The following is a 15,276-nucleotide window of genomic DNA, read 5'->3' as shown; positions in this document are numbered from 1 at the left end:
CCCGCACCTCCGTGCAGTCAGGCGGTGGGGAGACAAAAAAAAATAAATAAATAAATTAAACAGACACAGACAACCACACAAGAAGTGAACAACAACAATCACAACAATCACAACAACTACACACATAAAGGACGTCCAACAATTACCGACCACAGTACGTGTTATTTATGAAGTCCTTGCGAGAACAAACACTTCTTCGTCATGGCGCGAAGAAAGTAACGGCGCGCTTGGCCCGAAACAATGCGCAGCTGATCATTTCCATCACCTGAAGAAGACATAGTTGTCGCTACTTCATCAGGCTCAAAGGAAGCAAAGAGCAACTCTTCCAGATGCTTTCCACGGTCGTGGGTAACCGCATTCTTCAACGCAGTGTCAGGCCGCGTTTCCGTGAGCAACACCTTGACACGGTCGTACAACTCTGCGGCCTCCTCCCCGCATCCACCTATGGCACACGCCCGTAGACCGTAAAGAAGAAAAAATGCCTGGTTCATCTTCAGCTGTTCTTCACTCTTCTCCGTTCTATTACTACTGCTGCCGGTGGCGGTGCTCGCCCTGTCCAACGCCGGAAGCATCTCCTTAACATGCTGAAGAGCAATTTTCCACCGTCTTTGACGCACAAGCAACAACAGAAGCGCATTGGCACTTTGAAGATCCCACTGGTCGCCCTGAATCTCCCGCAGCCGCAGAGCGGTGTTAGACATGTTTGTGGGGGCACGACAGAGAATACGCAACGCCGAACCAGCAACAATATTTGGCAGTGGTGTAACGGAACTTCCACAGTTTAAAGAGCGAACAAAGGGTTGAAGCAAAATATCCAAGGCTACTCGCCAATTTGCGTGTCTCACGGCAACTTCACAATGGAGAGATATGAACGGGGCTGGTGTTAATTCTACGGAAGGTCCCTCCACTGCCTCCCTCCGCTGTGCGTTCAAGATGAGTTTAAGAGACATGTGCAGCGCACGCCTGTCAAGAAGGGTCGACCTTGCTTGGACGTTACGCATGTCCCAATACGTGTCACGTTCTGCAGGTGTGTGCAGAGAAACCCAGTGGTTCAACCAAACCCACCCCATGTCTCTTCTCTTCATCGCCATACTAAGCTGCAACATTGGCAAAAGAAGCGCCGACAAAACATCTCTCTCGTAATTTCGAAAACTCTGATTCTTGTTGACTTGTGCTCCATTAATAGAAATGGAATGACACGCGGTGTGCTCCACGGCATCCCAATACACCGAGATGGCCCTCAACCATAAGGATTTCCCTTGAGCTTCACTTGTCGCGCCGATGCAAAGACGCTGCAATACCTTTACAAAAAACGGCATCCCAAAGGTTCCAGGACGCAAACGCAGGTGATGGAGGGCGACACGCAGCAGTAAAAAGGCATCATCCGATTGCATTGATTGAAGACGGGAGATGAGCACATCCTCAATGGCAGTGATATCATTTTCATGACTTATAGCGGCGAAATAAACCAATTTATGCATCTTTGCTGTTGCGTCAATCCGTGCAACATCCTCAGGAGAAAAGACCCGGAGACGCTGTGCAATGGGGGAAACATCACTATTACGGGCCTTCCCTCGACCTCGCCTGCAGAGAAGAGCATCCAATTGACGTGCTTCCTTTTGCCGCAGGGAGCGTCGGACCTGTTTTCCCAATCCACTGTTGGGTCGAAGGAGGGACCGAAGGCGAAATTGTGTGGCCACTGGAAAACGCCGCCCAGGAGTATCCGCGTGCAGAAGCAGGAGGATCTGAACCATGAGGCTGAGAGACCCCACCGTTTCCTCAGAGGTGACACCAAACAAAACTCTCTCACTACCGGGGTTAAGGCTGAAGAAGCGGCACACTTCCGTTGTCAACCGGGAGGCAGTCCGCACTAAAATCAACATGAAGGATCGCAACTCCGCGCTGCCAGATGCATGGGAAGAAATGGCAGTCAAAGCCTCCAATCCCATGCCTAAAAAAAGCTTTAGTTGCTTTGGTGTGAACAAAGCGACGCCTCGGTTTTGTAATGAGAACTCGCCGTGAGCCACACACAGCGCCAATGCAGCACGAAGAACACATAAGGCCATTGAAGCGGCCATGAATGACGTCTCTTGGGTTCGACGTGCAGGGGCAAAGGGTTCCACCAAGTACAATCTGGAAAATATTCCCCATACACCAATGCGACTGTACAATGCATCCAGCAGAAAGGAATTAATTTGAACCGCATCGTCTTGTGAAACCACAAGAATAGGCGCCAAAGCAAGAACTCGGGGAAGACAAATACAGACCAACAGGAAAGAATCTCTCAGCCACTCTGGAAGAATTACACCAGTGAGAGGAGCAGATGCGGGCCTTTCGGTTGGCTCTGTCAAAGAAGAAGGGGCATTCTCTGACATGGACTCACCAACATGTGAAAACAAACCCAGTCGAATTGAGGTGGCGAGTAACTGTTCAGCTGCAGCCTCTGTGCGGTATCGTTCCACTTCAATGTGCAGATGTGATACCGCAAGTTTGGCAAACATAATGGCCCCCTTTATTGCCGAAGGGAGATTCATTGCACGAGTTCCAATCAATTCCACGTAGCTCTCTGGTCGATCCAGCTTGACGGAGCATGCATATGCGAGCCACATAGCCTGAACTGCATAGCTGGCTGCCGTTAAATCCGAAAAATGCGGAATAAAATGATGCAGCATATACTGTTCAATTGAAGGATTTTTTCGCCATGGCTCTTCCTCAGCAGCCATCAACACAAACTTTGCATAATCCTTCCTACTCAATTTGATCTTGTGCCGCTGATTCGCCTCGAGGTAATGGAGACACACTTTCCAAGATCCAGAGCACATCACCGCCCGCCGTATGACATCACGAAGTTCATCGGGAAGCGAGGTGACATGTTTTGTTGCTGGCCTTGAATCCATGTAAATGCTTGCAATATGAAGTGCCTCCGCCCAGTAGCGACGATGCCTCCTGGCGGGTGTACATCTCCAGACGTTGGTGGCAGACTTCTGTGAGTCCCTCTTTTTTTTTGTCTCAAGAAAAATCCCGGCATCTTGCAGCACCATAAGATGTTTCAATTGAGCCGTCAATCCCATCAGACAATTTGCTTCCAACGAATCCTGCAGCAATTCTTCATGAGCCCCCAAGGCGTCAGTACAACAAATTTCATCCAACTTTTCAGTACGCGTGGCAGGCAAACACTCCTCGCCATCGGGAAACTCAATATTTCCCATGGAAGCCTCGTAGAGAAGCCACCGCCTGACCCAATCGGGGTGCCGCAAAGGCGTTTTCTTCACAGTTCCCAGTGCGTTTTTAACCGTCTCACCCGAGTCCCTGCTGGGGGCGTCCGCGTGCGCTGAATCCGTGGGTTGTGGCGAAAAGGCACTAATCGACGCGGCGGCGCCCGCCTCCGGGCCACGACGCTCCCCCGCTTCATCTCCCAGTTTCTCGTATCTCGCATTATTTGCCCCTTTTTTGGGTTTCGCTTTGATTTCCTCACCTCCTTTTCTCCTTTCACGCTCCCACCTCGCTGCCCATTGCGACAGGCGTTTTTTCCGCATCCACTCATCGGATTGGGACGCTGCCACGGTTGTGCAACGATCGTAGGGCAAATTACTCAGCAGCAGAACGACGTCCCACTTCTGCAATTGCAACCCCAACGCCAAAAGTCGCTGGTAAAAATGCGCCGCGGCTGCAATGGCGCGCATACGGATGAGATGGTGCAAAAACCACCTTGCAGTGAGCGAGATGGACTCTGATATTTCCGAGGCATGCAAGCAGCTGCGACGCAGCGAGGTCCACATGGCAAGCAAAAGGGCGGCCTCGTCTTCGTTCTTCTCCAAAAACTCGAGCAGTGGGTCACTTGACGATGAACTGCCCTCACCGCCGAATTCCACGGAAGGCGTGTCATGCTCGTCTGAGACAAGCCCCAACTCTACCGCCTTTGCACGCAACTCGGCGCTTTTCTTTGGTCCCAATGATGTGCGCAGATGATCGCGGACTGCGCCCGACACTTTTCCCACCGCCGTCCGCGAGAAATCGGCGTGATGCCACGCTGGACCAAAAAGACGCTCCATCTGCCGTGCATGCCTACTGGAGTACGTCGCTCGTGCCACATTGATGCAACTTCTACTGAGCGGTATGGAGAGCACATCTGTCAGGACCCACGAGGCACGCATGCAGCGCAACCCCTCGCGGCAATCACTATTAATACAACAGCAGGAATAACGACAAACGAGCGAAGCAAAAGGAAACAAGACAAGGCAGTCAAAATTCCTCAAACACTACATTCTTCCATTTACACCCATTTGTTTGCACTCCTCCCTTTTTTTTTCTTTTAAGAAAAAAAGAAATCTGTTCATCTCTGCTTCCCTCCGCACAGTAAGGAAGAGGGGATAAATAAATGGATGGAATATATTTATATATATATATATAGAGAGAGAGAGAAAGGGAGAGAGAGAGAGATGAATCAAAAATGCCCCTTCTTTTCTCAAAATGTGGAATCGATGCGCCTCCACCGCTTGTGAATTTACCAAAAACAACAACAACAACAACAACAACAACAACAGAAACAAAATGGGGTGTCGCACCTGCCCACACACACGGAATTTTCCACCCCCTCCCAATCCACACAAGAAACCGTATTGATGGCGCATCATCGCTCCAACTCACTTCCTTTTTTTTTTTTTTCTTGTCTTTTCCTCATTATGATTATTGTTTCCTTTTCTTCTTCTTCTTCAGTTCTTTTTCACCTTCCGCCGCGGCGACGAGGCCGACGCATACCTGTACAGCGCACCCACCAGTGACGACACGAGGATGCTCAGGATGCAGAACGCAACTGCCACCCCAAACATTGCAAGCCGTTGGGCCGGCCTTGAAAAAAGAAGAATGGAATAGAGAGAAACCTCCCCTTTTTTTTTGTTAACTGCACTGTAAAGAAGAAATGATGGGACTACTAACGGGACCATCGCCTCCAGCAGCAGGTTCACTCGGAGACAGAGACGCACAAAAGAAACTTGCCTACGCGGATGGCCGCCCACGTCAGGCGGATGCTGCAAAGAAGCCAATGACTTCCGCACCCGCTTCAACCAAAAGGCGCGTGCTTCCAACATCACCCAACCGACGCTACCGACGGTCAGCAGAGTGATTCCAAGCGGGTAGGAGAGGGTTTCTTTCAACTCCGCCTCCTGAGCGGCGGTGAGCGAGACACATGTCCCAAGGCCCGTGACCACATCCACAATTTCAATTCCTGTGTTTTGTCCCAGACGTGCCCTAGCAATCAGAGCAAGAGAGAAAATAAAATCCCTCTCAGACAGCAGCGAGTTACTATACACAGCCCGGCGTAGTTCCAATTCCACATTCATTATCTTTTCATTAGAGGTCTTGAGAATACTTTTGCGCCGAGTCCATTCCTTCAACTGCTGACGCAAGAGGGCGGTGGATTCGTCATTTCCTACAATCTTGGCATTGATCTCCCGTAGCTGGTTAGCGACACTCTGGCGAGTATTTGGTATGAGCGGAAGCACAAGCTCAAGAACAATCTTGTGTGCCTCTCTGCTGGCGTTGATAATTTCTTCAGATTCACTGAGACTTTCTCTAATCTGCATCATGGTGGAGTTAATATCCTCCAGATTTTCAGTTATATTCGCAGCGCGCCATGCCAAGTCCAACTTATTCATGCGCTCCTTAATTTCTCGCACTTCCCGCTCAACACGCTCCACGACTTTCCCTTCAAGAACCATCGGGTACGGGAGGGCACACATCCGCTTTTCAATCCACAGGAACCCCTCTTTACTTGTCATGTTTCTCACTGTATGACGGAACACGGTTTTCAGGAGATGAGTGTACTGTTCTTCAGGGCCACCTCCGGGAGCTCCATCGGGAGCGGAGGAGGAAAAGTCATGGAGAAATTTTTCCACACGATCAGAGTCAGCGCGGACGTCACTCCATGCAATTTCAAAAGAAGAGATGTTTTTGAGTTCGTTGAGGTGTTGGCGACGGGCTTTACTACGGGACTTCACAGCCTCCGCGGAAAACTCCTCTAACTTTGATCTCGACGCCTTCTTGGGACTCTCCTTGTTGTCACTCTCTTTGCCTTCTTTCTCGTTTTCTTTCCGTTGCTGTTGCTCCCACTGCATCTGTTTTTTCTTCTTCTTCGTCCACTCCTCGTACGCGTCATCTTCCCTCTTGAAGAAAGCGGTGTCATCATCGCGCCCGTCTCCGTGTGGCCACAGTCCCACAACAGAAGAAGACGAAGCCACGGTGGAGTGTAACTTGCCAGACGTCAGCAGAACCACTTCACCCGTGGTGGGGTCCGTCAGCGTCACGGTGTCGGCCATCGCTGGCGACCGCAGTGCGCAGAAAAGTGTAGAGATGAAAAGAAAGAGGAGTCGTCGCCATGGCGCACGGCTGGCAGAAGACATGTTTTTCTCCGCCCTCCCCCCAAATACCCAAAAAAAAAAAAAAAAAAAAATAAAAATATCCTTCTGCGACAAGAAAGCAAGAAACACAGAAAAAAAAAAAGGGATGCCGCAAATGACATGGCTTGAGCCCACTTCCAGCGGAATTGGATAACTCGATATCAGGCAAAAGGAGGAATCAACAGGAACAAAACAGCCCTTTCCATTCTTAGTCTCTCTTTCTCTCTCTCGGTATCGATTCCTGTAGTGGGGTTCAATTGAAAACAGAAAGCAAAAACGAAAACAGGATTGGAGGTACACCAGCGAGAACTTGGCACAGGGGTACTCGCATCATCACTTCCCCCCACACATTCCAGGCTGACCCTGGCGACACTCAAGAAGCCACTAAAAGGCCAATGGAGGAGACGCAACAGCGGCAAACAGTAGCCAAGTTGAGCGCACCAGCCAACATCCACACAAATAAATATCCATTCGTCACGCAACGCCGAAAAACTGTTCCAGCCAAATTTTTGTCCTGGCATACCATCTGAGCATACGCGCGGCATAATACGTTCCCGTGACACGATGCAAGCGCTTGTTGTAATACGCACCCTCGCCGAGTCCTGGCAGGGGAATGTCTTCCACTCCCTCATTGAAAAATCGTCTCCACGGTTCCACCAGGTACTTACGATAATTCTTCTTCGCGTCCTCTTGATTGGCATCAGCAGCATCTGAGCCAGTTCTGCTGCTAGAGCCAAGGGCATCAAGAGAAAGGTCATAGTACTGTGCCTGTGCCTTCGCCAACTCAACAAGCAGATCCAGAAGCAACAGCTCAGCAGCCTTAGCGCTGAGGCCAGAAAATGGTGAAATACCCGTGGATTGCACATATTGCAGAAGGCCCTGGAGGCAGCGAAGACTCCCTACAGGGAAATACATCCCCTCGTACGGCTTCCGTGGCATAAAAGAGCGTCCCTTACGTACAGCGGTCTCAATCAACACCCCACTACATAATGCCATGGTGCGAATAATTTCCTGATTGATCGCTGGAAAAGCCGTGCAATTTGAATGCGCCGTTACACAACCGCTTGACATGGCGTATTGTTTCCGAGTCTCTACAAGCTTGAGGGCAATTTGAGCAAAAAGTTCCAACCTCGAGTCGGGCAAGGCATAGTAAAAAGGAATGCGCGAATCAGCGGCAAAGACAGGACCCCGCCCTCGCGTCTTTGGCTTCGCATGATGCCACTGGGCCGCCTTGTGCTCCTCCATCCACACGTTTGCCAGGCTTTCTCCCCATACATGCTCCGAGATGAAGTGTGCAAAGCTACGCAAGTGGCCGTTGCCACGCTCCATTTCCTCCAACAGGATCAACGTGAAGCCGTCGGGTTCGCCAGAAACCAAAGCTGTGGTAAGAAGCTGCAACGCAATAGTCGCTTCCCGAATGTGGCGAGAGCTCAGCACTGAGGCCGCAAAACGCTCCGTGATATTAACAGGCTCAGCGTCCAAAGCTTTTTTCGGTAGCACTTCCCTCACCAACTGGTCCTCTATGGCCTCCGCACGTGTCTGCGCAAATGGATAGAGAACTGCGTCCCACAGTGTGCCAAAAAGGCTTTGCAACCACGACCAACGCGTGCCATCTAAGTAGTCATGCATGTCACTAACAGCCAAAAGAGGATTTATGTCATGTTCTTCTAGGAAAGATTGCACGGCTGCGCGAAGAACACGTAATTTCCGCGGGGGCGTAGCACGAGTGATAAAGTATTGCCAGTTCTTAGCGTACACCATGACCCGACGTCCCGGTAACGCAAAGGGCGACACCCTTCTTGCAAACCGCAGCAACCTGTTCCTATAACTCTCAGATGTATCGCTCCCAAAAGGCTGAAAAGGGGGGGAGGCGCCTGAAGCGTACCGAGGCGAGGTAAACAATTCCCCCTCGCGTATATCGTCAACAGTGATTTTCCCACGTTTTAGCAAAGACGCCATAAGAAAGAACGCGTCAACAAGACGTGGGGATGGATAGCTACGGTCCAAAATGCCAGGAATTTTCGCCTCATCCTCCCACAGACGTGACGCCTCCCGGAGAAGAAAAAAGGTCCACTGCGTGCGGCAAGGCGCCCTACCGTTTTTCTCCACGCATGAACGAGCACCAAAAAAGCGTTCGGTCGTGAAACAAATGTATCGCTGCGCCGCCACACCGCCCCGAAAGGCACTCATGGCAAGAAGCACAAGACTCTCAGATGACAAAAACCCAGACCTCGTGAAGTCAAACAACGAATCCAGAGGATCACCACGCCTTAGAGCGTTCATCAACAAATCCTTTGCCGGCCAATTCTTATTCTTTAACATTACAAGCTTCTCATTGTGACTGATGTTGCCCACAACAAAATTATGCTTCACATCCTTGGGTAGCTCAGCCGTTGCGGAGAAAAACACCGCAGCGCTGACCTCCAAGGCCAAAAAAGCATACTTGGCAGCCATATCGTACTGGAGTCCATTTAAAAGGTGAACATAGGCCAGCAGCACCAATATTCTGTGAACCACCTCATGAATTTTCTTTGAACTTCTTATTAGCCGTAAACTCGGGTGCAGTTTGAATCCACTCGTTGCATTGAGAAGTCCACAGGGTCCCATGGAAATCCCACTCCTGCGAAGCAGGCACAACTTCTGGAGGTGTTCTTCGCATGCGCCGCCCCCGCCAGCTTCCGAAAAATATTTTTTATCCAATTCCTCCAAATGTGGTACATCGCACGTGTACCGCAGTTTTCGAAGCAGTAGCAAAAGAAGACACTCTGCACGTTTTAAATCCCGGGGCACTCCCTTAATCCCAGCAATGTGCAGCTGCGCCAAGAAGATATTTTGCAGGATGGTCAGGGGAACCTCATCTGGGGGGACGCTGGATTCCGTATCGTCTTCCTCGTCAATTTCCGAACGGAATGCCTTGATACGATTGCGCGTGAGAAATGGTTCATTGACCAATCTCCAACCATTTTCTTCCGCAAAGAATCGCTCAAACCGTAACAGCCTCTGCGACGACGGTACCGCCTCCCCCGAGCTCTGCGCGCGTACGCTCATAACTTGTCTCCAAAAGTAAGCGTGCTTCTCCAACAGCAGCGTGGACAACAGCACTGCTGCTACACGATGTTGTTGCTGGGCTAAAATTCCATGCTCCTTCATTGTTGCAAGGGCAGCTGTGGCGCGTCGTGAACCGGCACGTGAGGCGCTCCAAATGTGTAGATACGCGTGTCGGGCACGATCCCACCAAACCGCACTTAATTTATTGACTCCCGCATTTGCTTCCGGCGTGTGATCAAGAATCCCCAGGACACCAGCAAAGAATTTCATTTCCGCAACCAGTTTCTTGGATGGAATACACAATTCAGCACAGGTCGAGAATACGCCCCGATCCACGTCATCCAAGACAGTTTCAAAAAGAAGGGAAAGGTAGTTCGCCGCCGTGTTGTTGAAGTCTGTGGTGCTCAAGAGGACGTTGTGGTACAAGGCATGCAACTGCACGACAGATGCGGCAGACCCGGTGTATCTCGTCCAGTTCTCAAGTGCCTCAACACCCTCGCAGTAGGAAGAACAGCGAGAGTGGCACATCTCATGTTCCTCGTGGCGGGCGAGGTCCTCCATGGAATAAAAGACGTCCCCACAGACTTTTTTTTCTTTTTCTCGAAGATAACGCATGCGTCTTTCTGTAGGCAGCACTCGTTGACTTTGCAGCGTGTGTATCGCGTGAAGAATGTTCTCACACCGTCCCGCGCGTTGTGCAAAAGAGGGGCCATCCTGTTTCTTCGTGTCTAAAAGCAAAATCACGGAGCGTTCACGCTTTACATGTTCAGTAATATTTCGTCGCCATTCGGAACCCTGTTTCATCAAAGCCAACCGTTCTGAACGTTCACGGGCAACTTCAATACGCCGTTGCCGCGCTCTCTGAATGTCCAGCTGCTGCAGACGACGCAGCCGCTGGTGATTTTCCCACACCTTCTTGGTGTAATCCCTCATTTGCCGTCTTTTTTCTCCTCGCATATGACGAAGTGACGCAGTCACCATGTTCACCTGCACGATTTCCTTCCAACCGGGTGGATGCTGCAAGACGATGTCACCCAAATGGACCATAAGCACTCCGCCGCCTTCCGGCAACTCCAACTCGACCTGCCCCCAACTCTCCGTCCCGTCCGTGCCATCGTTGCTTTCCGCATCCGACAGCAGCCGTTGCAATGTCTCCAGACGCTCCACACCGTAGATGTCCTCTAGTGAAAGCTTCTCGAACGCCACGCGCAACATCTCCCACAAACCGAGGCGCGGGCACTGGCCTCGTTTCGCATCCAAGAGTCGAATGGCCCAAATGAGACTTTCCACATCGATCGGCGATGCCAGCCGCACGCGAAGAGGCACTCGGTGCGAGGACAAGAGCTGCTCACTCAGCGTGGTATTGTCTGGCTCATAATACACACGATATGCGTCTTCTTCCTTGTGGGGCTCTCCGTCGCCGGCGCAAAAAATGACCGGCAGCCAAGCCGCAACGATCAGTAGTACTCTCAACAACATCACACTCCTCACCAACACACCAAAAACTCACGGATGGAACCGTCCAACAAACCTCATTTTTCGTTGAATAACGCGCAAGTGACATTGAGGCCCCCCCCAAAAAAAGACAAGTGTTGTCCCCATAAAATACAAGAAAAAAAGCCGGAAAATATTGCAGAGAACAGTAAATTATGAAAACCAACAACAACAATTTGGGTTGCGCTTGCACAGGATACATATATATATATATATAGAGGGAAAAAACAACAACCGTCCACACTCACAATTGTGATCGTCAACACAAAAGTGCGTGCATTTCAATTTACATTGGGTAGAAGCTGCAACAAATTGAAAAAAAAAAAAAAAAAAAAAAAGTGGCACACAGAAAAACAACGATGCAAACGACGTACACACAAACATACACACCTCTACCATTGCACATTGCGCCAATAACACCCCTTCACATTCTATAATAGTCATCCCGCCATCTTATGCTTGGTTTACCACAGTCTTCGCTCCCTTTCTCTCCTTCCCCCCATATATATTTATATACCTGCAACAACAAATTCTTTTGACGGCGCTATTGCTCATTACTCAAAACATCGTTAAGAATCTTTTGCATAGAGCGTTCCTGCCGCCGTCCCATTTTCTGACGACACAGCGGGCATCCGTTACCCTTCATGCATTCGTATTCGTATTCTTCATCCTTGAAGAAGTGTTGACATACGGGGCAAAGGACGATGCCCACACTGTGGTCCATCACCCGGTAATATTTGTTTTGTGCTGGAAGTGTTCCAAATCCTGCCCTAACAATAAACACCTCGTCCCGACGCATCCGACGAAGCATCTCAGCATTTACAACAAATGGCTGATATTCCGCATTGGGTCTACCGGGACGTGTGACATAGGCTAATTGCGCCTGAAACGGGTCTCGCCCGGTCGCAGGCCCCCTTCCCATAGCAGCCATTTGTTGATCTATCATGGCGTCTATATTATCTTCTTTCTCAGAAAATGTAATCACATCTGCACCAGTCTCTGCCTTCCATCCACTGTACTTCGTATCACCGTTCTCGTTGCTTGATTCCGCAGCCTTTCGGCCAAAACCGGCCAAAATAATACGTTCCGCCTCGGCATCGCTGATATCATTCGACAATGTAAACTCCACAAGGGGAAGAGCGTGAAAACTCACAAATGAACGGACAAAGGGATGGGCACAGTTCGGACAACGGTCACCCGAATTCGTGAGTTGCGGGACAGTTTGCTTGCAGCGGAAGCATACGTCTTGTAGTTCTTCCTTGTCAGCGTAGGCCTTGCTGCGAATCAAAAGACTGTCAACATCGACCTGCTCCGTAATTTTGATAGGGAGGACCACACTCTGAAGCTGCTCAAGCGCCGCACGTGCAATGCGTGTCATATTCAGTTGGTTTGCAACACGTGCAAGTGTATAGAGAACTTCACCTTTCCCCACATTTAGTGGAACCACAGCGCCAGACAGCATGGATACCACGTACTTGGATAAATTGAACAGTACCACCTCGTTGTATGGAAACGGCTGCGTCGCGTGTGCATAAACAAAGTTATACGCGTAATAAATATCGGCACGACGGACACATTCCGCGCTAAGCTTCATGCGAGTTGCCCATTGTGCCTCCGTCAGATGTTGCCCATCCTCCAACACCCCGTATTCTCTGGCAAGATGAATGTAATAAAAAGCAGCGTCGCAATACTTACGACAGACCACACTATTCGCTGCAAGTGATTCCATCATGCGAACTGCCTCTCTCGGCCATTTGGCTAGACGATATGCCTCAAGGGCTTCCTCAAACTTGCCATTATCCGTCAACCACTTCGCCCATGGGATGTACACCTCGCGGATGTAAGAGGGATAACGCTCAAGAAGAGCAAAAGCCTCCCGCCACTCTTGCATTCCCACATGAAGGGCAATCACGGAACGAATATCACCCACTTTTTCGTATGCTTCCAAGGCGTATTGCTTCGCACCATGTTTCTTGAAGTAGTCGGCGCACTCCGTGATAAGAGCCACATCCGACTTGGGTAGCGCCCTACACATATCCACCATTTTATCCACCATTCCTGCAGAGCGCATCATCGCAATTGCTTTCCCCACATCCCCACAGGCTTGATACAAGGAGGCCGCCTCCACGTAATTCTGCGAATCCTCTGCCCATCGAGCCTGTTGGAGAATCAACTCCTTCAAGTGTGTCTCGTTACTGCAGACTTTTTTCGCCTCCATCCACATTTTTAAATCGCAGAACATTTCAATGGCCCTGTTCTCATGCCCCGACTTCAAAAAACACCGTGCGGCATCCTGGAACTTGCCTTGATACGCCATAATGTCTCCCATAAGCAGTGCGTCATTCTCCGGATTCTCTTTGGAACTGCCTTGACGTTGTTCCAGCTCTAATCGGTTGAGAAGCTCAACAAACCTCACTTCACGAATTCGGATAAATGCCTTACGTGCAATGTCTAGCCGTAATTGTGTCATAGCATGCATCCCAAGCATCTTCCAGTCCCCTTCTGTCACACCGAGGCATGCAATGCGGTAGGCAGAATCCAAGTCTTTCTTTTCCACATAACGATAGAGGGCATGCGAGTGTGGTACTTCCACCACGTCAACAACTGTGTTGTTAATATTAAAAACACGATTGGCTTTAAATCCCAGAACAAACCCAGGCATTTTCTGCTGATAGGGAGGAAGGGAGCCGGTTTTAATATTCAGTGTTTTAAGCGATGTGGTGTAGCTGATCATATCGTCATATTCCGTGTTCCACGCAACGGCCAAAACGCCAGTGGCTGTGAACAAGACCTCATTTTTTTTTCGCAGATCAAATACTTGAAGCAACTCCGTATCGTCCACAACGGCCAGTTTGCCGCGCATGCAGCTTAGGTCCAGGCACCGAATCGGGTTGTTGATCTTCACCAGCGTTGTGGGAAAGGGATTGTCAACGAAAATGCGTAGCCCCGCACCGTTTTTTAAACCAAGTAAAAGAGCCTCCTTTCCCTCCGCACCACCAACCAATTTGATGTAGCGAACAGGGCTTTCAAAGGCCCACTCACGGCACTTATTACCCTGAAAGTCAAACATGGTTAACCGCCGCTCAAGGCATAAAAGAACGGCATTGAACGTCACGCAGAGAAGATTGCACTCTAGCTTTTTTCGGATATGGGCAATATCCTGAAACCGCAGTTGCCTCTCGTCATCGTAGAAAAGTTCAAAAACAACAATTCGGTTTTGAAGATGTACGGCAAGACGGTCCCTATACATTGCTAATTTGCGAATGTAGTCGTTACAAGGAATACGTATTTTCTTATCAAGTGTTAGCTGATGCAGGACAATATCGGTCATTTTGTCGCGGTAAACGTACTGATCGTGGAATATGCTGTGCACCGTCGTTAATGTAAGTTCAATAACACTGATGCAGCCATCATTTGTTCCACAGCAAATCTGAGAGCTACTAGGGCGCTGCTGAGCTGACCATACCCAGTCATTGGCCTCTATCACGCTCACAAGCAAATTACCGTCCTTTGTGTAGAGTGCCAACTTGTGGTCGCTCCCACCCACCAGCAAATAACTACCATTTCCATAGAAGGAAATACAACAGGGGTCACAGGGAAGTTCCTTCTCTTTGCTTACGGGCTTTCCCTGCGTGTTGTAAAACGAAAGCCGTCTATCCCACGATCCCACAACTAGTACATCCAAACCGTCTTCTGTCATGGGTGAAAAGGCCAGGGCCCAAACAGGGGCATTCCGTTGAACCAGAACCTTCTCTGAGCTGTTCGGTGAAAACAAGAGAACGGTACCGTCATAAAGCCCAATGGCCAACGTCTGTCCGCCCCGGGACCATGAAACACAGAGTCCCTTAGAGGGCAAAGCGTTTTTACCTACCTTCGCGCTTTCTGGAGTAAAAACACCATAGTCGGAGCTTGCCACGGAGGCAAGCTGTCCCGTGGAGGAATTGTACGCCAAGGCTTGTATAGATTCCTTATGCTGATACTTCAGTACACCCTCCCCTTTGTTATTCCAGAGAATAACCGTCTTATCGGCCCCTCCACTGGCAATGTTCTTGCCGTCTTGGGAGCAGCTAACACAGTAAACAGTGTCGGTATGCCCTTTAAGGGAATTTAAAACGGATCCCGTGGTGGCGTCGTACATCAACACCCGAACACCACAAGCAGCCACAATGGTATCAGCAGCTGGACTGTAACAGAGGCTGTAAATAGGGGGGCGAACACCATCTCTACCTGGAGACTTTTCTGACCACTTCACGGAAGTATGCATTGCTACTGCAGACAGCTCTATTACGAATATGTCCTAAAATGACCTCCTTTGCTAACTAAGTGAATAATACGCACA

General features: G+C 49.8%; 4 protein-coding genes across 4 annotated transcripts, besides 11 other annotated features; all 4 read right to left on the bottom strand.

Annotated features, from left to right (window-relative positions):
• Positions 1 to 9,709: part of a sequence feature (heterozygous, non-Esmeraldo-like haplotype) that runs on past the window's edge.
• Positions 35 to 60: a sequence feature (AT_rich).
• Positions 88 to 121: a microsatellite.
• On the bottom strand, positions 162 to 4,154 carry Tc00.1047053506679.190 (hypothetical protein, conserved; the record flags this gene model as incomplete). Its single annotated transcript, XM_814953.1, has 1 exon — positions 162 to 4,154. The coding sequence occupies one exon, from the start codon at positions 4,152 to 4,154 to the stop codon at positions 162 to 164; it is 3,993 nt and encodes a 1,330-aa protein (XP_820046.1).
• Positions 4,387 to 4,409: a sequence feature (AT_rich).
• Positions 4,410 to 4,440: a microsatellite.
• Positions 4,509 to 4,550: a microsatellite.
• Positions 4,647 to 4,731: a sequence feature (GA-rich).
• Positions 4,713 to 6,398, bottom strand: Tc00.1047053506679.180 (hypothetical protein, conserved; the record flags this gene model as incomplete). The annotated part of the gene is made up of 1 exon (XM_814952.1): positions 4,713 to 6,398. The coding sequence occupies one exon, from the start codon at positions 6,396 to 6,398 to the stop codon at positions 4,713 to 4,715; it is 1,686 nt and encodes a 561-aa protein (XP_820045.1).
• Positions 6,428 to 6,454: a microsatellite.
• Tc00.1047053506679.170 (hypothetical protein, conserved) lies at positions 6,870 to 10,922 on the bottom strand (the record flags this gene model as incomplete). Its single annotated transcript, XM_814951.1, has 1 exon — positions 6,870 to 10,922. One exon carries the CDS (start codon positions 10,920 to 10,922, stop codon positions 6,870 to 6,872), a length of 4,053 nt encoding a protein of 1,350 aa, XP_820044.1.
• Positions 9,710 to 9,911: a sequence feature (haploid, non-Esmeraldo-like haplotype).
• Positions 9,912 to 15,276: part of a sequence feature (areas merged during assembly that could not be assigned to a particular haplotype. This can correspond to areas where the two haplotypes were merged or to regions with more than two copies in the genome that were merged during assembly.) that runs on past the window's edge.
• Positions 11,253 to 11,275: a microsatellite.
• Tc00.1047053506679.160 (hypothetical protein, conserved) lies at positions 11,482 to 15,201 on the bottom strand (the record flags this gene model as incomplete). Its single annotated transcript, XM_814950.1, has 1 exon — positions 11,482 to 15,201. The coding sequence occupies one exon, from the start codon at positions 15,199 to 15,201 to the stop codon at positions 11,482 to 11,484; it is 3,720 nt and encodes a 1,239-aa protein (XP_820043.1).

The sequence above is a fragment of the Trypanosoma cruzi genome, genomic scaffold (assembly GCF_000209065.1).
Source record: "Trypanosoma cruzi strain CL Brener 1047053516705 genomic scaffold, whole genome shotgun sequence".
NCBI lineage: Eukaryota > Euglenozoa > Kinetoplastea > Trypanosomatida > Trypanosomatidae > Trypanosoma > Trypanosoma cruzi.
Note: the sequence above shows the minus strand (reverse complement) of the source record. Positions and strands in the feature narration are given on the sequence as shown.